Source organism: Dreissena polymorpha, chromosome 9 (genome assembly GCF_020536995.1).
Source record: "Dreissena polymorpha isolate Duluth1 chromosome 9, UMN_Dpol_1.0, whole genome shotgun sequence".
NCBI classification, from domain to species: Eukaryota; Metazoa; Mollusca; class Bivalvia; order Myida; family Dreissenidae; genus Dreissena; species Dreissena polymorpha.
In genome coordinates, this window is record NC_068363.1 from 406,271 (window position 1) to 432,310 (window position 26,040).

Here is a 26,040-nt window from a genome sequence, read left to right on the forward strand (position 1 = left end):
TCTTATTTCAGTAGACCATGCCAAAACAAGCTCTCCGAATACCAGAAATCTCCCGATTCCGAATGGTCGGGCCATTTACAGCAGTCCCGTTTTTTCCCTTTCTATTTCTTTGTTAAAAAATGACGAATAAACCGAACTCTCTCAAAACTGTAAACGGAACGGATATATCCATGAATTTTTTCATTTTCAACGTAAAATACATTGAGTACACCAGACGTTCAAAATTCTCAAGATGCCTGAGGCGTGTAAATAGAGAATAATAGGTTGGTGACGTGGATGGAGAATGGTTATCTGGCAAGTCGGAGGAAGTAATCCGGTGAGCCGAAGGCGGATAAGATCCTCCGAGGAGCCAGATAACCATTCTCCATCCACGTCACCAACCTATTATTCTATTTATCCTGTCACATTTACATCATTCGTTGAAATGTTTCTAAAATATCTAGTTTTAGAGTTTTTTGTGTTTTAATATATAATATAGGAAAAAACACGCGCGAACAAAAACGTTGTGACGTCACGTCGTGCAAAACGCTTAGGCTAGCTTCTATCTTGTTAAACAACACAGATATCGAGTTAATTGTTATAGATTCAATACACAAAGACGAAATTGTGCTGTTAGAAATAATTTTGTTTAAACAAACAGTAATTTACTACATGTATTTTGTATTTTTTTAATTGAATGCAAGTATATTTTATTAATAGAAAATAGTACAGGCTTGCGCATGCGCGGAGAGCAACCGACGGATATTCGATGTCACGTGGTCATCTAGCCTAATATCTTTTGGGATATTAGGTTACCCGGTTGTCGGGCTGATTTAAAGGCATGTGACGGGATAAATTACAATACCTAGTCAGCACGGCGCGTGCGGTGTCACACATTACAGTTATCGATAATGGGAATAAACATGCCATAAAGGTGTCAAGTCGTTACCGCGCTATTGAAGTCCGATTAAATAATGTAAAACAAACTGTGAATGTCTATTATAGAGGTGCGGTATCACCAAAAAGTGATTGACGCGATCGTTTTATTAAGCTTATGATAAACATTTTAGTTACCAAATTAATGCATGCCGTTGCAACAATCACTTTCTTGTGATCTTCTCGGGTAGTTTAAAAGATCTTATAGCCATGTTTTAAATGCTTAAATGGTTGTTTGTTTGTCAAATAAAACTGTTAACTGTTAAATATCCATCCATTTGTCTGCAAATTAATTCATTGCCTTTTCATACTTTTAAACGCATCTTCAGTATTAATAATATAAAAATCTACAAGTCTTTTCAAATCTGAAATGTCGCAGCCTCCAGCTAAACGAAGACGCGTAAAGCTTACGTTAGAGGAGAAGATTAAGCTGATCACGGAATCAACTTCTGAACCAAAAGCATCTCTGAAGGTAAAAATTAAGTCTCAAAATTTGAATGCACCTGCTTTAATTTTGTCCATTTTGTTATATCTTTTTTATGCCCCCCTTCGAAGAAGAGGAGTATATTGTTTTGCACATGTCGGTCGGTCCGTCCACCAGATGGTTTCCGGATGATTACTCAAGGACGCTTAGGCCTAGGATCATGAAACTTCATAAGTACATTGATCATGACTAACAGATGACCCCTATTGATTTTCAGGTCACTAGGTCAAAGGTCAAGGTCACAGTGACTCAAAACAGTAAAACGATTTCCGGATGATAACACAAGAATGCTTAAACCTAGGAACATGGAACTTCATAGGTACATTGACCATGACTTGCAGATGACCTTTATTGATTTTTAGGTCACAAGGTCAAAGGTCAAGGTCACAGTGACTCGAAACAGTAAAATGGTTTCCGGATGAGAACTCAAGAATGTTTACGCCTATGATCATGAAACTTCATAGGAACATTGATCATGACTGGCAGATGACCTCTATTGAGTTTCAGGTCACTAGGTCAAAGGTCAAGGTCGTAGTGACTTGAAACAGTAAAATGGTTTCCGGATTATAACTCAAGAATGCGTACACCTAGAATCATGAAACTTCATAGGTACATTGATAATGACTGGCAGATGAAACCTATTGATTTTCAGGTCATTAGGTCAAAGGTCAAGGTCACAGTGACTCGAAATAGTAAAATGGTTTCCGGATGATTACTCAAGAATGCTTACGCCTAGGATCATGAAACTTCAAAGATACATTGATCATGACTGGCAGATGACCCCTATTGATTCAGGTCACTAGGTCAAAGGTCAAGGTCACAGTAACTCGAAACAGTAAAATGGTTTTCTGATGATAACTCAAGAATAATTAGACCTAGGATCATGAAACTTCATAGGTACATTGATCATGACTGGCAGATTGCCCCTATTGATTTTCAGGTCACTAGGTCAAAGGTCAAGGTCAAAGTGCCAAAAAACGTATTCACACAATGGCTCCACTACAACTGACAACCCATATTTCATTCATGGTATGTGTGTGTCCAAAAACTTTACCTTGGTTAAGTTCCTTGGTTAAAGTTTGATAACTTTTGAAATATTGAAGATAGCAACTTCATATTTGGCATGCATGTGTATCTCACTGAGCTGCACATTTGGATTGGTGAAAAGTCAAGGTCAAGGTCATCCTTCAAGGTCAAAGGTCAAATATCATTGTATTTTTCTTTCCTTAAACTTTAACCCATTTATGACTAGTAGACTCTCCCATCCAGCTAAATTGGATCAATTTAGCATGACTGGCAGATGACCCCTATTGATTTTCAGGTCAGTAGGTCAAAGGTCAAGGTCATAGTGACAAAAAACGTAATCACACAGTGGCTTCCACTACAACTGACAGCCCATATGGGGGCATGCATGTTTTACAAACAGCCCTTGTTTATTTTAAAACGGGATTAATTGGATTTAGAAAAAGATCTGTGTTTTTAGCTCACCTGATTGCTCAGGTGAGCTTTTGTGACCGGCCTTTGTCCGTCGTCTGTCCGTCCGTCCACATTTGTTTGTTAACACTCTAGAGGCCACATTTATTCATGCCCAATCTTCATGTAACTTTGTCAAAATGTTTGTCTTAATGATATGTTGGTTGAGTTCAAAAGTGGTTCCGGTCCGTTGAAAAAAATGGGGCTGTTTTCCTTATTTGGCTATAGAGAAACCTTGTAAACACTCTAGAAGTCACAATTTTTGCCCAATCATCATAAAAGTTGGTCAAAACATTGGTTTTATTGATTTCTCGGACGAGTTTGAAAATGGTCCAGATCGGTGAAAAAATATGGCGGCCAGTTGGTGGGGCATTTTTCTCTATATGTATATAGTGAAAACATGTAAACACTCTAGAAGTCACATTTTTGGCCCAATATTCAAGAAATTTGGTCAGAACATTTGTTTCTTTGATATGAGAGTTGAGTTAAAAAATGGTTCTGGTCCGTTGAAAAACATGGTTGCCAGGGGGACGGGCATTTTTATGCCCCCTTTCTAAGAAAAGGGGGCATATAGTGATCGGACTGTCTGTCTGTCCGTCTTTCCGTCACACTTTGCGTTTAGGTTTCGAAAAATGCTCATAACTTCTATGTCCCTTGAGATATAACCTTCATAATTGGTATGCATGTATATATGGACAAGGCCTTTCCATACGCACACACATTTTTACCCCTGTGACCTTGACCTTGAACTTAGGGTCCGCGTTTAGGTTTTGAAATCTGCGTTTAGGTTTCGAAAAATGCTCATAACTTCTATGTCCCTTGAAATATAACCTTCATATTAGGTATGCATGTGTATATGAACAAGGCCTTTCCATACGCACACAAATTTTGACCCCTGTGACCTTGAACTTAGGGTCCGCGTTTAGGTTTCGAAATCTGTGTTTAGGTTTCGAAAACAGCTAATAACTTCTATCAAGCGTTTATAGGGGGCATAAGTCATCCGATGGTGACAGCTCTTGTTCCTTATATTTATATAGTTAAAAGGCTTGTAAATATTCATGAATTAAGATCATGTAACATGCGAGACAACTCTTATAAATATTGCATTTAAGTTTACAGTAGTTACTCCCCTTTGACTATTAATGTTTTCATAATAATAAAGTATATTTTCTAGAGGGAACATTTCTTTACCGATCTTCATGAAACTTGGTAAGAAGCTTTGTCCCAATGATATCTCGGTCGAGTTCGAAACTGGGTCATGCCCGGTCAAAAACTAGGTCACTAGGTTAAAAAAAAGAAAAAACTTGTAAACACTGTAGAAGTCACATTTCATATCCAATCTTCATGTTACTTTGTCAAAATGTTTGTCTAAATGATATGTTGGTTGAGTTCAAAAGTGGTTCCGGTCCATTGAAAAACATGGCTGCCAGTGGGCGGGGCAGTTTCCTGATTTGGCTATAGAAAAACCTTGTTAACACTCTAGAAGTCACAATTTTTGCCCAATCATCATGAAAATTTGTCAAAACATTGGTTTTATTGATATCTTGGACGAGTTCGAAAATGGTCCAGATCGGTGAAAAAAACATGGCTGCCATTGGGCGGGGAATTTTTCTCTATATGTATACAGTGAAAACATGTGAACACTCTAGAAGTAACATTTTTTGCCCAATTTTCATGAAATTTGGTCAGAACATTTGTTTCTTTGATATGAGAGTTGAGTTCGAAAATGGTTCCGGTCAGTTGAATAACATGGCTGCCGGGGGGGGGGGAGTTTTCTTATATTTATACATACTAAAAAAAGCTTGTGAACACTCTAGAAGTCACATTTGTTGCCCAATCATCATGAAACTTGGTGAAAAGATTGGTTATATATATATCTCAGATGAGTTCGCAAATAGTCCCGATCGGTAAAAAAACATGGGTGCCAGGGGGGGCAGTTTTCCTTATGTGACTAGAGAGAAACCTTGTGATCAAACACTATAGAAGTCATATTATTTGCCTAATCATCGTGAAACTTAGTCAATACATTGGTTTTATTGATTTCTTTGACAAGTTGGAAAATGGCTCAGATCGGTGAAACACACTTTTTAGCTCACCTGATTGCTCAGGTGAGGTTTAAGGATTGGTCTTTGTCCGCCGTCCACCCGTCCACATTTGGTTTGTAAACACTCTAGCATTCACATTTCTAAGGCATTCTTTATCAAAGTTGCTGATATATCTCAGTCAAGTTTGATAATGAGCAATATCACATAATTAATGCCATAATTATTGCCCTTAGATTGTCCAAATTTTTATTATATTATACAAAATCCTTGAAAACACTCTAGAGGTCACAAATTTGTTTCCGGTGTTATGAATCTTGGTCATAATATTTATTTTTGTAAGCAAAGTTTGATGTTTGGTAAGGGGGGTCAACTCAAAATATAGGTCACCAGGTCAAATCTGACAAAAACAAAAACACTCCATGCGCCATAGTTTTGGTTCAATAATGATGAAACTTGACCAGGATGTTTGTCTGGCCAATATCTAGGTAAAGTTTGATGTTTGGTAAAGATTGAATGAACCAACTCCTCTCAGGTGAGGGCACTAGGGCCTCTTGGCCCTCTTGTTTAGTTTTACCATCAGCGTCAAAGGGGCAACATATTTTTAACTTTCTTTCATTTTGCAGACACTTGGCAAGCGCTTCAAGATCGGAACGTCAACGGTCAGTGACAACTTCAAGAAAACGAATGTATTCCAGGAGCAGTGGGAGAGGCATGCGTCCGGCTCCAATGTCCGTTTTGTCAACGAGTGCAAGTGCGACTGACTGAACGAGCTGACGTGGGAGTGGTTTAGCCAAAAGCGGGCCCAGAACTTTCCTTTGTCTGGCTCACCTCCTGGAAGTCCCGCTACTCAGTGAAGGCGTTCAAGGTGTCCGGACAGAGTGCTGGGGTGGACCTGCAGACAGTCAGGGACTTCAAGAGCCGGCTGCCAGACATCATATTACAGGGATACATATTGGAAAACATCTTCAACGCCGAAGAGACCGGCCTCTACTACAAGGCGCTACCTGACAAGACCCTGGCTGTGCGCGGAGACGGTGCAAAGGGAGTCAAAGTGCACAAGGATTGGATAACCATCCTCTTCGCATGCAGCGGAACAGACGTCGAGACTCATGACTCCGAGTGAAAAGTAGACATCGTCAACTGATATAGAGAGGACGCAGCCGATTCCGTCGCCGCCACCGATGATGTGGACCAGACTCAAGGAGAAGTGCCTCCAGTGACTCTCAAAGAGATCCGCGACTTTGCTCTCGGTCTGCAGCGGTACGGACATGAGACGGATAGTGACTTCCTGGCAACTGTAGACACCCTCATAAACAGTTTAGAGTTTAAGATCGTGAAGCAGAATTGTGCACTGAAGCAGAGAGTGATTGCAGACTTTTTCAAGAAATCGTGAACTTCGTGCGTGTGCTTTTAATCGAATAAAAACACATTTTTGGCAAAATAATTTAAACATAAACATTACATGAGTACAGTTATCACAAGGTACATGTAAATGTATATGGTTTGTTGTATTCTTATATGACTTTGTACACAATGCATACAATGTATATTTCGGCAATATGCCTGCTATTGGTAAACCAGAACCAGTCCCCAGACTGTCCGGTTTACACAGAGTCTACTGTACATATTTAGCTCCTCTGAGCATGAAATGCTGACAGTGAGTTATTGCGATCAGTCTACATGTATTTCCTGAGTCTGTCATCACGTTGTATGTATCTTGGGTCATCACTGATTATATCATTAACACTCAAATAACCACATTTTTCATTTATATGGACAATATTTGGTTAAAATGTTTATGTTGACAACATAGGTTAAGGTGTGTGCAGAACACTATATCACATGGTAGAAGAACCTTGTTATCACTTATGTAGCCACATTTATTGTTAAATATTGATTAAACATGGTGAGATTTTGATGGAAACAATATCAAGGCAAAGTTGGTAAAGTGTGATCCAAAACTTGGCCACCATATCAAGTTTTCCAAAATTTGTGTACATTAAACTCAGGGGAGTACATTTTGGACCACTTATGTAGTTTGTGGCAAAACAAAATGGCTGGACAAAAAAGTAAAAACAATATTCCGAGGCAAAATGATATATAACACTATAGATGAGCATGTAATGCGATTAAATAAAATGAATGTAGGTATGTCTTTGTAAGTGTATTATTTACTCTTTTGTGGTGCTCTTTATTAAACATTCGTAATCACTTACTCTCAGGAGTGTTCGTTTTTGTTTTATTTTACAACTTTCACCCATGCTCTTAAGTTTGTTGCCTTGGTCAAACCAGTACTAGTGTCTAAAGCAAAGATCTTGAGAATGCTGTCATAGTTGCACTCAACCCCCGAACTTTCGCATCGCTAGGCGGACACCATATCCTCCATGTCACAGGAACTAACATGAAAATGCTGATGACCGTGACATCTTGGCCAGATTTGATAAACAAATAAATTGAACATTGATTTTATTGGCTCTGTGTCTAACATTTTTCTTTTCAATTTTTATCAAACCTGATATTTGATTGATATATATGAACCTACTGGATGCATATTTTGATTGATAAAAAGCTGTTGTTTTTATAAATGCAAGTCACACATACCACATACTCTCCACCTGAAACAGGAAATTACTGTGCCCAACAAGTATATGTGTAGGCTAATGATAAATTGATTAAACCTTTCACAATAATTTATATGAGCCACGCTTTAGGAAAACAGTTTACCCCACTTTTACAGCGAATTCGGTTGATTAAAGCTCGTTTATTAAATTTCTGCTATAAACCACGGCATGAAATGATATCGTTTTTTCGACAAAATGACATCATAAATCCTGCAAAATTATCCAGTTAAACTAATTTTGTTTAAATAAAAAGGTTTACTGAATAAAAAGTGGGATAAAAGAACAAAAGATTATTGTTGAGTAAAGCTCCTCCAGCTCGTGCTTTTTGTTTTCTAAGCCTCGTATGATAAACCAGGGGCTGTATTCCAGTAGCTTCTTAAGTTAAAAAATAACTTAAGTTGAAATATTGCGCATTATTTTTTCTTATCTCCGCCATTTTTTTTAAACATAAGATTTCACTTAAGTTAAATTCTGGTAGCTTCATAAACTTAATAAATTTCTTTACTCTGTGTATTTTTTCTCATATATTTAAAATTAAGTAAATCTTTTAACTCTTAAAGGAATTTCTTAAAGAGAAATGCTAAGCGTCTCATGATTTGTTTTTGACATTTCAAATTTAACTGAAGAAATTTATTTAAGAAATTTCTTAACTTAAGTGAAAACATAAGAAGCTACTGGAATACGGCCCCTGATCTATAATCAACACTAACCTATTATTCTCTATTAAATGTGTGTGTGTGAAGAGTCCTCCCAGATTAGCCTGTGCATTTTTATGAAAACAGGTAAAATTATTAGCATTATATATTTTCACAAACTATTTAACTGATGAAGTTTTAACTGTGTCTGCTCATTTCATAAGCTTTTCCAATAACTTCTCAGATATTGTCGTCTGCGCAACTACAACGTGCTGTACATCTGCGGTACAGACGAGTATGGGACCGCTACGGAGACCAAGGCCATAGCGGAGGGTCTCACCCCGCAGCAGATATGTGACAAGTACTCCGCCCTCCACCGCGACATTTACAAATGGTTCAATATTGACTTTGACTACTTCGGCAGAACTACTACGGAGCAGCAGAAAGTGTATGGATTGTTCTGAAATTATTATATGTTTGCTTATGGTAATTGTTATAGACTAACAATTGTCTGTTAGTATGTCAAATGAATCTGCTTTAAATTTCTATGTTCTGTACAATAATTGAAAGGTAATTAGTAATGCATATATGGGTGTAGTCTATAGCTTTATCAAAAGTAATGTCCAGTTTGTGATGCATGACTGATGTATGTTACAGGATAGCGCAGGACATATTTATACATTACTGATGTATGTTACAGGATAGCGCAGGACATATTTATACATTACTGATGTATGTTACAGGATAGCGCAGGACATATTTATACATTACTGATGTATGTCACAGGATAGCGCAGGACATATTTATACATTACTGATGTATGTTACAGGATAGCGCAGGACATAATTATACATTACTGATGTATGTTACAGGATAGCGCAGGACATATTTATACATTACTGATGTATGTTCCAGGATAGCGCAGGACATATTTATACATTACTGATGTATGTTCCAGGATAGCGCAGGACATATTCTGGCACCTCCACAAGAAAGGCTACGTACTCACCAACAGTGTGGAGCAACTGCACTGTGAGAACTGTGATAGGTAGGGACCAAGGACTATGTTATTGCAGTGCATTCTGGGAAAACTGTGCTTAATGCATGTACCTTAAGTGTCATCCCAGTTTAACCTGTTCAGTTAGCACAGGCTAATCAGGTACAACACATTTTGCTTTTATGGTATGTTTCTTTTAAAGGAAGTCTGTTCCTAACATATCAAGTTAGGCGAAGAATGTCCTAGATTAGCCTGTGCTAAACTATTCTCAGGGATGACATTTTACACACATGCTTTAAGCACAATTTTTCCCAGTACGAGGCTCTTATTGAACAAAATTCATATGTACTAACAGGCTGTTTAAGTCATTGGCACTGTATCATGCCACCAACATATCTGACGACTTGTTATGCCCCCGAAGGAGGGCATATAGTGATCAGACCGTCCGTCTGTCCATCTGTTCGTCTGTTCTTCCGTCACACTTTGTGTTTAGGTTTCGCGTTTTGGTTTCGAAAAATGCTCATAACTTCTGTGTAGCTTCAGATAGCAACTTGATATTTGGCATGCATGTGTATCTCATGGAGCTGCACATTTTGAGTGGTGAAAGGTCAAGGCATAGGTCATCCTTCAAGGTCAAAGGTGAACTATATGGCTTCAAAGCGGCGCAGAAGGAGGCATTGTATTTCTGACAAACACATCTCTTGTTTTAAAGTCATTTTATTCATGGCTGTTATATATTTAAGATGTCCTCAATCTTTAGGATTTTAGGATCTTTATATCCTGAGATCTTTAGTTATTGATTATGTACATATAATTTTAATAATACATATAAGAAAATATATAATTATTGAAATAAGAAAAAACATGCTTTAAAAAATAGTATTATGATAGAAATAATAACATAAATAATATAAATAGTTACAATGCTAATAAATACATATATAAATAACTAAATGCACTCGTCCTTGGCTGGTTCCTTGCAGACAGGTTCGCAGAGGGCACATGTCCCATGTGTAAGTACGATGCCGCCCTTGGAGACCAGTGTGACGCCTGCGGAAAGCTTATCAACGCTGTGGAACTCATCAACCCCAAATGTAAACTGTGTGGCAACAGGCCAAAGGTCCGGTCCAGTGAGCATCTTTTCCTGGATCTTCCCAAGGTAGAGAATGCTGTTCAATTGGGTTGCTTGTTTCTTGTTTGCATAAACCCTGTCCTTCTCGTAATATGGGTGAAAAAGTCTGTATGCAACCGGCATAAACCAGAGCAGCCTGTGAGTAAATTGCAGTCTGTTCAGGTTTCATGCTGTTTTCTTGGCATGACTATTCAAAGGTTGAAAATTAAGCCTTTTAAACTTGAGTCTAGTGGGAAAAGTCGTACATTTAATTTGATTCTCTAAGGGACTTCAAACTCATCAAACTTTGATTCAAAGCGTTAAAGAGAACTTATTGCAGCAAAGGAGAGCTAAACCACTGATATTTGCTTGAAAAATGTTTGTTTTGTAACACAGACAAAAGTCGAAAATAAAAATTGATACAACTTATCACAGGCAGAGCCGAAGCTCCAAGTCCACCTGGACAGTGTGTTCCAGACTGGATTGTGGACGAACAATGCGAAGGTGATCACCAAGTCCTGGATACGAGACGGGCTCAAACCTCGGTGCATCAGTCGTGACCTCAAGTGGGGAATACCGGTGCCTCTAGAGGGCTTCACAGACAAGGTGCAACATTTGCAATGGGTGTACATTTATTTGACTAGCTGACAACAAACAGGGCTTTACAGTATCCATGGAGGCAGACATCTTGAAAACTTCGCAGTAAATATTCGCCGATTTGCCGTTTTGCAAGACGTTGTTTCATTGGTTAGTTCGATTTAGCTCTTATCAAACTGTTTGGGTCAAACAAAGTATCACAACAGTTACAAATATATCACCGCAGTGATAAATTTATTACCGCAGTGACAAAAATGTCACCGCGGTAACAATTTTGTCACCGCTGTGATATCTATTTTAAGCTGTTGGCGTATCTGTACTTTTGACCCAAAGGGTACGTCATATGCATGGGCGTAAAGTGCTGTCTCCGATTAGTGTTTTCAGTCAGCAAAGGTTAATCAGAGACAACACTTTCTTCTGTTATGTTTTGTATGCCCCCAGAGCGAATGATCAGGGGGTTTATTGGTTTTGGCCTGTCTGTCTGTTATTGTAGGTGTGTGTCTGTCCCAAACTTTTAACCTTGCTCATAAAATGATAACTCTTGGGTCTATGTTCTTTAAACTTCACATGTGCATGCATCTCATTGAGATCTACAATCAAACATTGTTTGAGGTCACTAGGTCAAGGTCAAGGTCACTGTGATCTTTACATTCAAAATATAACCTTGTTTCTAAAAAAGCTGCAGTGTGGTTTCAAAGCCCAGTAGGGGGCATTGTGTTTCACAAAAACAGCTCTTGTTTTTGTTCTCAACAAAAATCTTGCAAATTAAAAATGTTGTCCCTGATCAGCCTGTGTTGAATGCACAGGCTTATCTGAGACGACACTAAATGCACATGCATAAAGCCCAGTTTTTCCAAGGCAAGGCTTATTTACTCTTAAGGTAACGTTATTTCATGTTATGTCATGCTTTAATGTTGAGTCAAGGTGCAAGAACATTAAAACCTTGCTGCCAATATCATATTAATTTGTTTGAAATTATTCCCTTAGCCATTCTGCTCAATCTCTGATTCAAGTAGGATGGTTATCAGTTACTGGTAAAGCATGTGCACTGATTCAAGCAGGGTGGTTAACTGTTACTGGTAAAGCATGTGCACTGATTCAAGCAGGGTGGTTATCTGTTACTGGTAAAGCATGTGCACTGATTCAAGTAGGATGGTTATCAGTTACTGGTAAAGCATGTGCACTGATTCAAGCAGGGTGGTTATCTGTTACTGGTAACGCATGTGCACTGATTCAAGCAGGGTGGTTATCTGTTACTGGTAAAGCATGTGCACTGATTCAAGCAGGGTGGTTATCTGTTACTGGAAAAGCATGTGCACTGATTCAAGCAGGGTGGTTATTAGTTACTGGTAAAGCATGTGCACTGATTCAAGTAGGGTGGTTATCAGTTACTGGTAAAGCATGTGCACTGATTCAAGTAGGATGGTTATCTGTTACTGGTAAAGCATGTGCACTGATTCAAGTAGGATGGTTATCTGTTACTGGTAAAGCATGTGCATTGATTCAAGCAGGGTGGTTATCTGTTACTGGTAAAGCATGTGCACTGATTCAAGTAGGGTGGTTATCTGTTACTGGTAAAGCATGTGCACTGATTCAAGCAGGGTGGTTATCTGTTACTGGAAAAGCATGTGCACTGATTCAAGCAGGGTGGTTATTAGTTACTGGTAAGGCATGTGCACTGATTCAAGTAGGGTGGTCATCAGTTACTGGTAAAGCATGTGCACTAATTGAAGTAGGGTGGTCATCAGTTACTGGTAAAGCATGTGCACTGATTCAAGTAGGGTGGTTATTAGTTACTGGTAAAGCATGTGCACTCTGTGCTGGAAAACCAGCTAACCCAGTAAACTTGTGAGTAGTTGACTGCGGTGACATGATTAAAATCCTGTCGAAATCTTCAGGCCTTTTTCTATGTCCACTTATTTCTCCAGTTCCAAATGAATTAATTTCTTGCTTTAACAGACACATAATTTTTTCAGGTGTTTTACGTTTGGTTTGACGCCCCCATTGGCTACATCTCAATCACTGCCAACTACACCGAGCACTGGGCTAACTGGTGGAAGAACCCAGAACACGTCCAACTGTACAACTTTCTCGGGAAAGACAACGTCCCGTTCCACAGCGTGATTTTCCCTGCGTCACTGCTCGGGGCTGATGACCACTACACTGTGGTGGGTCACATGTCTGCTACAGGTGAGGACAGAAACCTCAAATATCAATATAAACATTTAAGACGTCTTCAGAAATTTCTAAAGGAGATGCATGTAATGATAACTATGTATATTATATATTACTCTTAATAGCACCATATTTTATAACCATTCAGGGATTTGAATGTACTTCATTTAAGATGATTTTCTTCTTTTTAAAGAAGTTTTATCTTGAATGAGGAAAGTTAAATACAATTTATCAATTATCTGTGTATCGTAGCATGAATCAAATTTTGTTTACTTCAATGCAAAAAAACCCACTAATGTGTTCTTATCACTTTGCCATTAATTGACCAATTTAAACAGGTTTTCTCGTATTTATTGAAAACCAAGAGTTCTGTTTATGTGTTCTGTGTACAAATCTGCATACAATTCTGGGGATTTCCCAAAAGTGTTCATGAATGTGTTAATCATTTGGTACCTTTTCCTTCTGTACTTTAATTCTAGTTTTGCATTCATCAATGTTTTATTTAATTTGAAACAAAAAGAGAAAGATTGTATATCTGCCTGTATGCCTGCTTAAAAGTGAAGGGTCAAAGCAGTTTCAAAAATCCTGTTAATTATATTTTATGTTCTTATATGTTTTCTTTCTGAGCCTTGCCCTTGGAACACCGGGCGTAATGCATGAGCATTAAGTGTCATCCAAGATTAGCCAGTGCAGTCTGCACAGTCTAATCACTGACAACACTTTCTGATTTTATAAAATGTTTCTTTTAAATGAAGTCTCTTCCAAACAATCTAATCTAGGCGGAAAGTGTTGTCCCTGATTAGCCTGTGTGACCTGCACAGGCTTATATGGGACAACACTTTAGACACAAACATTAAGCCTGGTTTTCTCATAGTGACCCTCTCTGTATTTCAGAGTACTTGAACTATGAGGACGTCAAGTTCTCCAAGAGTCGAGGCACGGGTGTGTTTGGTGATCAGGCACGTGACACTGGCATCCCAGCAGACATCTACAGGTTCTACCTGCTCTATGTGAGGCCAGAAACTCAGGTGTGGTTACAATCTACCGTATTAGTAATGTGTTATCTTGTTACCAGTTTCATAAGATTTCATGGATTAATTTTTACCGCAGTCAATGATTTCCAAAAAAGAAGTGGCATTAAAATTGATTTTGCAAAAGATGCAACTAACAGCTTGGATTTTTCAATGTATTGGTCAATATTGCAGGGTAATTTATTACCCCTCTAAGTTCTTAATGAAATCAAATGATTTCATTGTAATAAACTATGATTTAAGTATGGGTAATTATGTTAAATGTACCAAACTAAGACAATCAAATCGAGGTTTTAGCGGCTAATTGTAGATTTACAGTATGTCTGAGCTTATGTTTAAGCTTGACCCAATTTATTTATTTTGTCTGTGAAATGTATGTACATAATCAATTTATTTTAAGCTTGAAAAACATGTATTTATTTTTGTCTGTGATATGTTAACTAACTCAAGATGATCTTGTGTGCTTTGTTAAATGTAAAAATTCAAAATTGTTTTTATTTCATATACACCAAAACAGGACAGCAGTTTCAGCTGGGATGATCTATTTTTAAAGAACAACAGCGAGCTTTTAAATAACCTTGGCAACTTCATAAACAGGTATGGAACATCATGATTTTGTTTGTTATAAGCAATTGTCAATATTTAGTTTTATATTGTTACATTAAATGATCATCACTAGCCTGTTTTATCGGTTTTAATTATCTTGTAATCTTGAATGATAAATTAACTTCTTCTGGAGGAGTTTTTTCATGTCTAAAACATGGATGTAATGTTTGTATAATTGATTTTCTATTCAAATGATTCTGTTAGATGGGTTCTATGGATTAGTTCTACTAGAGGCCTGTGGCAACAGTGAATAATATTACAAAGAAATGGATCAATAGATTGGCTATTATACCAACTTAACTGGAATCTATCAGTTGACAATTGTAATGAATCTTCTCCCTAAATTCAGCAACAGTAGAAGTCACTTCTAAATTTCTGTAAATTTCTGCAAAATGGAAAAGTCACTTCTCCCTAAATTTGGGCAAGGATGACCCTGGTAGCCTGTATTTTTTCTTATGCCCCCGAATCGAATGATCGGGGTATATTGTTTTTGTTATGCCCCCGCATCGAATGGTCAGGGGTATATTGTTTTTGGCCTGTCTGTCATTCTGTCTCTCTGTCATTCTGTTCCAAAACTTTAACATTGGTCATAATGTTTGCAATATTGAAGCTAGCAACTTGATATTTGGCATGCATGTTTATCTCATGGAGCTGCACATTTTGAGTGATAAAAAGTCAAGGTCATCTTTCAAAGTCAAAGGTCAAATATATGGCTTCAAAGCGGCGCAGTAGGGGGCATTGTGTTTCTGACAAACACATCTCTTGTTTTTACTCGTAGTTATAAATGTCTTGTACTAAAATGTTGAATCTCAGAGCTTATCGGGTACATTAATTCTAGCTCCATAGTTCACAGTGAACTAATTTCAGTCAAAAAGAATCCTTTAGCTAAAATGGACCTGTTGTTTACATAATACTGTACTTCTTTTACAGACACAAAATACTTGAACATTCAAAGTTCTAAGCATTTCCAGTACATTAGTTCTGTGCTTAATTCTCATTCTCTGATCAGTTTTTTGACACCTGTTTAGTATTCCAGTTTGTAAATTTTAAAAAGAGTTTAATTAAGTGGCCTGCATAACTGAAGTAAGCTGTTAAAAATCAGGTTTATAGTCTGATATTGACATACAAGCACATTTGCAGACAACTTTATATTAATCCCTGGGTCATATGTGCTCCATTCACCGTCTGCGTAGTCTGCAGCCATGGGAGATTGGCATATTTCCGGCACAGATACCCATTCATACACCTGAGTGCAGAGAAGAAAACTTCTGATTATTTTCTTGCTGAAGAAAATTTCAGGGTTCAAGCAGTGATCAAACCAGGAAACTTTATCCTGAAACTTATAAAACTCTGATTTTTCAGAGCTCTGATGTTTGTGAGCAATAGTTTTGGTGGCAGTATACAACAGATGGACCTCTCAGCTGACGATTTCAATCTGATTGCTCTGGTGACGAGAGAGCTGCGTTCATACATTGACAATATGGAAAACGCAAGGTTCGCAAAAAATCTTGATGTGCACTCTGGGAAAACAGGGCTTAATGCAGTCTGCACAGGCTTATCAGGGCCAACACTTTCTGCTTTTGTTTTAATTTTAGTGTAAAGGAAGTCTGATTGTAGCAAAAATCCAGTTTAGGTTGAAAGTGTTGTCCCTGATTAGCCTGTGCATTTAACATCAATTTCCAGAAGCGATGCCAACTTGTTTTTAAGCCATGAAACTATTTTGATAAGCAAATAGCTACTCACAGACATCAGCAATATTGCAAACCCATGGTCTGCAAAAAACTTTTTGTAAGCTTAATAGTATTTATTAGCAATATTTTTAGCTCATCTATTTTTTGAAAAAAAATTATGAGCTATTGTCATCACCTTGGCGTCGGCGTCGGCGTCCGGTTAAGTTTTGCGTTTAGGTCCACTTTTCTCAGAAAGTATCCATGCTATTGCATTCAAACTTGGTACACTAACTTACTATCATGAGAGGACTGGGCAGCCAAAGTTAGATAACTCTGGCGTGCAATTTGACAGAATTATGTGCCCTTTTTATACTTAGAAAATTGAAAATTTTGGTTAAGTTTTGCGTTTAGGTCCACTTTTCTCAGAAAGTTCAATGCTATTGCATTCAAACTTGGTACACTTACTTACTATCATGAGGGGACTGGGAAGAAAAAGATAGATAACTCTGGCGTGCATTTTGACAGAATTATGTGCCCTTTTTAAACTTAGAAAATTGAAAATTTTGGTTAAGTTTTGTGTTTAGGTCCATTTTATTCCGTAAGTATCAAAGCTATTGCTTCCATACTTGCAACACTTACTAACTATCATAAGGGGACTGTGCAGGCAAAGTAATGTAACTCTGACTGGCATTTTGACAGAATTATGGGCCCTTTTTATACTTAGAAAATTGAAAATTTGGTTAAGTTTTGTGTTTAGGTCCACTTTATTCCTACAGTATCAAAGCTATTGCTTTCATACTTGCAACACTTATTAACTATCATAAGGGGACTGTGCAGGCAAAGTTATGTAACTCTGACTGGCATTTGGACGGAATTATGGGCCTTTCATACTTAGAAAATTGAAAATTTGGTTAAGTTTTGTGTTTTGGTCCACTTTACCCCTAAAGTATCATAGATATTGCTTTCATACTTGGAACACTCGCAAACTATCATAAGAGTACAGTAAAAGGACAAGTTGCATAACTCTGGTTTTCATTTTTACGGAATTATGGCCCTTTTTTGACTTAGTAACTTTGAATATATGGATAAATTTTGTGTTTCGATCCACTTTACTTCTTAACTATCAAGGCTATTGCTTTCAAACTTCAAATACTTTCATGCTATCATGAGATTACTGTACCTGGCAAGGTTTAATTTTACCTTGACCTTTGAATGAGCTTGACTCTAAAGGTCAAATTATTAAATTTTGCTAAAATTGCCATACCTTCTTTATTTATTATTAGATTTGATTGATACTTTGACAAAACTACTCTTACCTGACATACCACAATAGACTCCACCCAAACCATCACCCGTGCCCTCCCCCCCTCCCCCCCTCCCCCCCCAAATCCCCCCCCTATTTTTTTTTTTTTAAGATCATCTCACAAATGACCACCACAACCTCACACTATACCTCCCCCACCCCACCCCACCCCAACCCCCCCCAAAAAAATATGTTTTTTTTAACGGTTAAAAAACACAAATATTTATTTTTATTATTTTATGTTTGAAATACCGTCCAACCATCGCACCCAAGAATACCACCCACCCACCCCACCCACCCCCCCACCCCCCCAACCCCCCCCCCGATTTTTTTTTTTGCATTTTTTTTCGCATTTTTGGAAAATAATGTAATAAATGTCCACACCCCCACACTATACACCTCTCTTCACTCCACCCCTCCCTCCTTTGTGATTGAAAATGAGAGTCCCTTCACCTTTAAAAAGAAAATAGATGAGCGGTCTGCACCCGCAAGGCGGTGCTCTTGTTATGACTTGTTGTTAAGCCATGTATCTTTTTATAAGGTAAACAGATGTGGGTTAATATATACCATATGAAAAATACAAGGTTTGCAATTTTAAGTATTAATTGAATTTCATATATGCAAGAAAAGAAAGTAACTTCATTCAAAAGCAAGTATGGTAATGACTAGATATTGCTCTCTGCATATTACATTTCAAATATTAAATATGCTGTTTAATGTTCCAATGTACATTTGACTGAGAACCAGATACATAAACAAAGAATTTTACCTAATAAACCAATGTCTTTCCTGGAATAGGGAAATCTTTTGGAAATAAACACACTTCATTTTGTTGAAGCAAAATATCAAGTGAGATGCATTTACAACTGATCTCTCATTTATTGTGACAATGTCTTTACTCTTAAGTTATAAATGCTAACCACCCAGCTACAAACCAGGCCATCTTGCTAAAGAGAATTTATATTTGGCTACAATTTTTTCTTCCATAAACCCCATTTAATCCCCAAATGACAAGAATTTGGTCATTTCGAGGAAAATTTGGTCAACAAATATTTTGAGCCCGGGAAAGTCCTGATACCAACATTTCAATGTCTTGTACTTGAAATAATTTATTTGAAAATAGATGTGTGAATAGGAACCAAGTTTCAAGGTTAGTTCTGTGTATCTTGTTCCAGAATTCGGGACTCCATCCGGAACGTTCTCAGCATATCTCGACTTGGGAACCAGTTCATGCAGGAAAACAAGCCATGGGTGCTTGTGAAAGGATCAGACATTGAGAAGTAAGGAACCAAGAGGGTACTCATTTTTGTTCCGTGTGATATAATGAGCTACATGTATATATAAACGTCTGGAATTTGTTGAGAAGAAGCAAATATATGTGATATTTCTGTAATATTATAAGTTGTAATTGTACTTACTACTATAATTTGATGGACTTCAAGTCATATTAATTAGGCTGATTGTATCTGACCGAAATTGATCAGGCTAATTGTACCTGACCTTGATTGATCAGGCTGATAGTAGTTGACCTATATCAGTTGATGCCAACAATATGTGTATATAAGACAGTACAATATTCTAGTAGATGGTATATAAAGGGATTAACATTAACTTTCAAGTCCACTAGTCCAGTTGGACTCTTATGCACTGCTATTAAACTGCTCGAACTTACTCCCTGATGAAAACCAAAACCATTGGCATATTGGACTTTTAAAAAGGATACAATAATTGCAAGGCAAGCCAGTATTTGCTATTGTTGGCACATATGCAAACACATGTAAAACATAAACAAAACATTACAAGGAGTTTAAATAAGCAGGTTCTCAAAATCCATTGACCAATACATTTCCTTCTTAGCCCCTATTTTATAAGTATTATCTGTACGTATTTAAGAAGAACTAAATATATAATAAGCGTTCATGACGGTGAACACAATTTAACTGTACATCCCTTATTATACAGCCTCTCAGCCTTATTTAACTGTACATCCCTTATTATACAGCCTCTCAGCCTTATTTAACTGTACATCCCTTATTATACAGCCCCTCAGCCTTAATTAACTGTACATCCCTTATTATACAGCCTCTCAGCCTTATTTAACTGTACATCCCTTATTATACAGCCTCTCAGCCTCTTACAGATAAGCGTTCATAACGGTGAACACAGTTTAACTGTACATCCCTTATTATACAGCCTCTCATCCTTATTTAACTGTACATCCCTTATTATACAGCCTCTCAGCCTTATTTAACTGTACATCCCTTATTATACAGCCCCTCAGCCTTATTTAACTGTACATCCCTTATTATACAGCCTCTCAGCCTTATTTAACTGTACATCCCTTATTATACAGCCTCTCAGCCTTATTTAACTGTACATCCCTTATTATACAGCCTCTCAGCCTTATTTAACTGTACATCCCTTATTATACAGCCTCTCAGCCTTATTTAACTGTACATCCCTTATTATACAGCCTCTCAGCCTTATTTAACTGTTCACCCCATATTATACAGCCTCTCAGCCTTATTTAACTGTACATCCCTTATTATACAGCCTCTCAGCCTTATTTAACTGTACATCCCTTATTATACAGCCTCTCAGCCTTATTTAACTGTACATCCCTTATTATACAGCCTCTCTGTCTTATTTAACTGTACACCCCTTATTATACAGCCTCTCAGCCTTATTTAACTGTACATCCCTTATTATACAGCCTCTCAGCCTCTTATTATACAGCCCCTTATTATACAGCCTCTTATTATACAGCCTCTTATTATAAAGCCTCTTATTATACAGCCTTTTATTATGCAGTCTCTTATTATATAGCCTCTTATTATACAGCCTCTTATTATACAGCCTCTTATTATAAAGCCTCTTATTATACAGCCTTTTATTATGCAGCCTCTTATTATACAGCCTCTTATTATACAGCCCCTTATTATACAGCCTCTTATTATACAGCCCCTTATTATACAGCCTCTCAGCCTCTTACAGATAAATATAAGCCTCGCTCTGAGCAAATTTTATGGAACTTAATTCTTGTGCATAAAATATCGTCCCAGTTAAGCCTTATTTTTTATTTCTCACATTGTCCAAAGGTCTCGTGCTGGTACAGTAGTGAGCCTGGCAGCCAATCTGGCGTGCCTGCTGTCCGTGTTGCTGCACCCGTTCATGCCAGAGGTCAGCGCAACCATCCAGGGCCAGTTGAACGCCCCTCCGTCTTGCAATGTGGTCTATGAGGATTTTGTGTGTCACCTAGACCCCGGGCACAAGATTTGGCAGGTGTGTTGAAGGTTTCGTAATTCTTGTGCAGTTGAAGTTTTTGTTCAACCATCCACTGGAAGATTCCAGTCACAAAGAGTTAAAAATACAAAGTATTTGTCTGGTTGATATGCTCTTTATTCGGTTTCAAGCACTATCAAGTTCTTTTGTTATTTGCAGCCATCACCGCTTTTCCAGAAAATAGAGTCAAGCACAATCGCAGAGTTAAAGAAACGCTTTGCGGGCCAGGGACCTGCTGCTCCCAGCAAACCCAAGGTGATTGTCAACAAATTAGTTCTCATTTATTTTACATAAAAAATTAAAAACAAAGTATGCAGTAGAAACTGATAACGAGAAAACCCTAACACAAGTAAAAAAGGTATTAAACAAATGTAAAAAAGTATCAGAAGAATGCAAACTTTGAAAATTCTCTGTAAACAGTTTAGTAACAGCCATTATATATATGTTTCCAACAAAATGTTGAGTAATACAAAATCTTGATAAAAAAAAATCAGATGTTACAAGAACACAATATACATACAGAAGAGCACATTTTTCTCTAATTCATTACTTTAATTTTAATCTCAAGCACATTATCTCATACATATCGTGTTACAGCCTAAGAAAGGAGGGGAAACTTCACAGAACTCCCAGACAGCAACCAGTCCTGCGGAGGTAGAGCGATTACAAGAGGAGGTAACAAATCAGGTCAGTCAGAGAGAGGTTATGTGGGGATGTAATCAATCATGTCGGTCACAGTGAGGTTACAAAGGGAGATAACAGAGAATATGAATTATATGGAGTGGTTTCAAGGGGAGTTAATAAAGAAGGGGAATTATATGGAATGGTTACATGGGGAGATAATAAAGAAGGTGAATTATATGGAGTTGTTACACTGGAGTAAATAAAGAAGGTGAATTATATGGAGTGGTTACAAGGGAGTAAATAAAGAAGCTGAATTATATGGAGTGGTTACAAGGGGGGGGGGGGTTGATGAAGAACATGAATTATATGAAGTGGTTACAAGAGGAGGTAGTATAGTAGGTGTATTATATTTAGAGGTTTCATGGGCAGGTAAACAAGAAGGTGAATAATATGGGGGGTTTACAATGTTCGGTATTACAGAAGGTAAAGTATATAAATGGTTTACAAAGGGCGGTAACATGATGGAGGATTTATGGGTTCAAGAGGGGATAACAAAACAGGAGAGTTATATAAGTTAAGTTACACGGAGAGGTATACAATCAGCTGAGTTATATAGAAGTTAAAAAGCCAACAAGCCATTCACTTCATCACATGTTTATGTCACAGTACATGTAAGTAAGAAATTATCATTATAGGATGATTTAAAAGTTGATACTACTTAATATGTGGTGATGAAATGCAGGGGTGTGGAAGTACAATGACCATTTGGTCCGAAGCAGCATTTATTTTTCACAACAGTCCTGCTAGCTTAGTTGGTAGAGCAACAAAGCCCTGGCTTGTGGGTTGGATTACCGGTTAATAGTTCACTCTGATATGACTATTATAATGATGAAACACCCAAATAAACAAACAGAAGTATTCTGCCTGATGAGTAAATTTGTCCTGTCTACTAATTCAAGAACAAGAAAAATATCAAGGTGTGAAAATGATAAAAGTTGGAAGTTTATTATCTTAATATTAACTGTTTATGTTTAAAAGAATACATGTGTTCAATTTATAATTAACGAGACAAAAAACACTGAAATGATCAGAATAACATATACATGTATCAGTATTTTTATACAGGAAAAATACTTTTCTCTGCAGACTATTTTGTTGAATGTGTCCATAGACATATAACATATGTTGATTAAGGATGTCTACACCCCTGATTTGATGGTATGCTCTGTTGATATTTCCAGGCGAACAAGGTTCGAGACTTGAAAGCAAAGAAGGCAGAGAAGGGTGTTATAGACGCTGAAGTGAAGATCCTCCTGGATCTGAAGAAACAGCTTGCTGATGCACAAGTACCATCTGCCCTCACAGAAACCGGGGGAGGTAAAAAGAAGGGTGAGAAGGGAGATCAGCCAGGAGTGAAACAGGATGTGAAAGTAACAGCCAACAACGTGACTTCCAGTCCTGCAGAAGTTGAGAGACTAAATAAGCTTGTTACTGAGCAGGTATGTATTAGCTATTAGCACCACGAGAAAGTGGTCTATTTACAGCACATTTATTTATGCTAGATTATGCTTTTATGTGATCTTATTGAAAAGTTGCATTTGATAGAGATTTGCAGTTTCCAGATTTAAAAATTAATTTTCAAAAGAGATTTGCTGTTGGTGGCTGATGCAATGATGAAATGGAGTTGCTTAGATCTCAAGATCTTGCCGAATATTGGATCCTCACAGGAAACGAATTTTCTCTAAAGTTTAAGGCCTTCGATGCAAGCAAGCTTAATAAATATGTTTAAATCAAACGAAGTTACTCTATTTAATGCATTTATTTATTATTGTCCTTGCATATGTTAAAAACATGTTGTGTCTATTTTTTCGCCAGGGTAACAAAGTTAGAGAATTGATGACCGCAAAGGCAGAGAAAGCACTGGTTGACACAGAAGTGTCCAAACTTCTTGACCTCAAACGTCAGCTTGCACTTGCCCAAGGAGAGAACCCTGATGCCTCACCAGCAGTAGGAAAACAGAAGGGCAAGAAAAAGTAAAAACTACTTTTGAGGAGGCAATTGGAAAAGCCTTAAACCATGGCTATTTGAATGAACTATTTGAAAATATTTGCCTATATAATGGTGTTATATACTATACAACACTTGTTTTTATGCCCCCAGTAGGGTGGCATATAGCAGTTGAACTGTCCGTCAGTATGTCAGTCAGTCTGTCCGTCCATCCGAAAAAAACTTTAACATAGGCCATAACTTTTTCACTATTGAAGATAGCAACTTGATATTTGGCATGCATGTGTATCTCATGGAACTGAACATTTTGAGTGGTGAAAGGTGAAAATGGGGGTCATCCTTCAAGGTCAAATGTCAAATATATGGTGTCTGTCCGTCCCAAAACTTTAACATTGGCCATAACTTTTTCAATATTGAAGATAGCAAATTAATATTTGGCATGCATGTGTATCTCATGAAGATGAACATTTTGAGTGGTGGAAGTTCAAGGTCAAGGTCATCCTTCAAGTTCAAAGGTAAAAAAACAAAAAACTTTTGTTCAAAGCAGCGTTCTCATGAAGCTGCACATTTTGAGTGGTGGAAGTTCAAGGTCAATGTCATCCTTTAATGTCAAGGTCATCCTTCAAGGTCAAGGTAAAAAAATAAATTCAAAGCGGCGTTATCATAAAGCTGCACATTTTGAGTGGTGGAAGTTTATTTAACACAGAGAGTTACTATACATATGACTACCCTTTTGAAATTCTTTAAACTGCTTTTAACGAAACTGTATGAAACAACTCTCAAATTAACTATATAACTTGAATATGTTTTTATTTTGCTAGTATTTATCAATCAGATCTAATGCCGGTTTCTGTGTTTTGCAATAATAGTGCAAATATTTGTTTATAAGAGCTTTTGAAAATTGAATGTGTGCACTTGTATTTATTTAATAAATAAACGAAAATCATTATAAATTGTTTGTTATGAATTGATATGTTTTCATGTCTCAAGCATTTTGTTGTGAGTGTGTCTTTTGTATTATACTTACATGCAACCCGTAAGTTCTGAACAGTTGAAACTTTACATATATAAAATAACGACACTATTTTAATTGCTCCCAAAGTTATTAGAATATATCATCTGCCCCCATATTCTTAACCACTTGGACTAGCACAAAGTATAAACAAACGTTTATCATGCTTCTGCTCAGGATAATCTTGTGAAACAGCCGATGAAACGCTCGGATACTACGATCATAACAAACAGGTTGACACCATAATGCTTGATTTTAGTAAGGCCTTTGCCGCTGTGCCCAACCAACGCCTACTTCTGAAGCTTGATAGCTATGCTATTCGCGGTCCAATACTCCAAAAAAATCTCCTTACGAACTGACTAATGTGTGTGGTAGTTGGAGAGAATTCCGACCATTTTAGTGTAGGCTCCGGCGTACCTTAAAGCACAGTGTTAGGTCCCCTGCTTGTTCTCTGCCATATCAATGACGTGCCAGACAGAGTAAGTCTCACATACAACTTTTTGCAGATAATTGCCAACAGTATAGAACTATGAACTAAATCAAAGACCATAGAATCTCAAATAAGACCTTGACAACCTACAAAATTGGACCCATATAAAGGTAATGCGGTTTAACGCCAAGAAATGATATCTTCTCAGTACCCAATCCTTGGCTACTTTCTTGTACACTATTGACAACGCAATTTAAAAACGTCAAATGTAACTTATATTAAGGCATTACTTTATCCAATGATCTGGAATGGAAAACCAACACTTCCCAAAAAGGACCAACTCTACACCAGGTTTCTTGAGACGTTACCTCAGATACTGTGCCAAAGCTACTGGAAAACCGAATGCAAGTCTAGCGTCAGTACGCCGGGTTTGCAGGGATGACCATCCCAGGGAGGCGATCATATGGCTTGGGCTGCTTGTCCTGTAGACTCCCTTGACGAATCATGCAGCTCTGTGCTGTACTGATTCTAGCTGGGATATGTTTCCCGCTGTATATGTGTTGCATGCTGTAGATGCGTATTCCAGGATTGGGTGCACTAGGGCCTTGTAGCATCGGTCCTTCACATCAGTCGAGCATTTGCTGATATGTTGTCTTAGGAAGGCAAGGGAGTTGTTGGTTTGTTTGGAGATCTCATCAACATGACTTTTCCCGAGCAGTTTTTCATAAAATGTGACCCCTAGGTATTTACCACTTGTGACATGGGCGAGTTGGTGGCCGTGAAGCTCATAGGTCCTCTTGATTGGATGCCGTTTTTGGGTCAAATGGATGGGTTCACATTTGGATGGGTAAAATTACATCTTCCAGTCTCTCTCCCACTGTTCCATTTTTGTTCATATCCTCTTGCAGGATGTCTGTATCTTCAGTTTTTCGATACAGTAGACTGTCTTAAAAGAGGCGTGTGGTGGAGGCCACTCTTCCTGGCACGTCATTTATGTACAGTAGAAAAAAGTAAGGGACCGA

General features: G+C 37.6%; 1 protein-coding gene across 1 annotated transcript; it reads left to right on the forward strand.

Annotated features, from left to right (window-relative positions):
- The first annotated feature begins 1,285 nt into the window (after positions 1-1,285).
- On the forward strand, positions 1,286-24,522 carry LOC127844629 (methionine--tRNA ligase, cytoplasmic-like). Its single transcript, XM_052375034.1, has 18 exons — positions 1,286-1,387; positions 5,541-5,645; positions 5,756-6,036; positions 6,067-6,306; positions 8,418-8,621; positions 9,132-9,220; positions 10,142-10,329; positions 10,717-10,887; positions 12,855-13,068; positions 13,948-14,081; positions 14,602-14,681; positions 16,053-16,184; positions 18,839-18,943; positions 20,762-20,945; positions 21,105-21,200; positions 21,543-21,632; positions 22,811-23,068; positions 23,445-24,522. The coding sequence occupies exons 1-18, from the start codon at positions 1,286-1,288 to the stop codon at positions 23,604-23,606; spliced, it is 2,835 nt and encodes a 944-aa protein (XP_052230994.1). The 3' UTR covers positions 23,607-24,522.
- Positions 24,523-26,040: the final 1,518 nt, after the last annotated feature.

Bases quoted from the DNA above. Each gene is read 5' to 3' on its own strand.
- LOC127844629 (XM_052375034.1), top strand. From the start codon at position 1,286: ATGTCGCAGCCTCCAGCTAAACGAAGACGCGTAAAGCTTACGTTAGAG. The intron at 5,646-5,755 runs GTCCGTTTTGTC...ACCTCCTGGAAG, and splicing joins GGCATGCGTCCGGCTCCAAT to TCCCGCTACTCAGTGAAGGC. The intron at 8,622-9,131 runs GTATGGATTGTT...TGTATGTTCCAG, and splicing joins ACTACGGAGCAGCAGAAAGT to GATAGCGCAGGACATATTCT.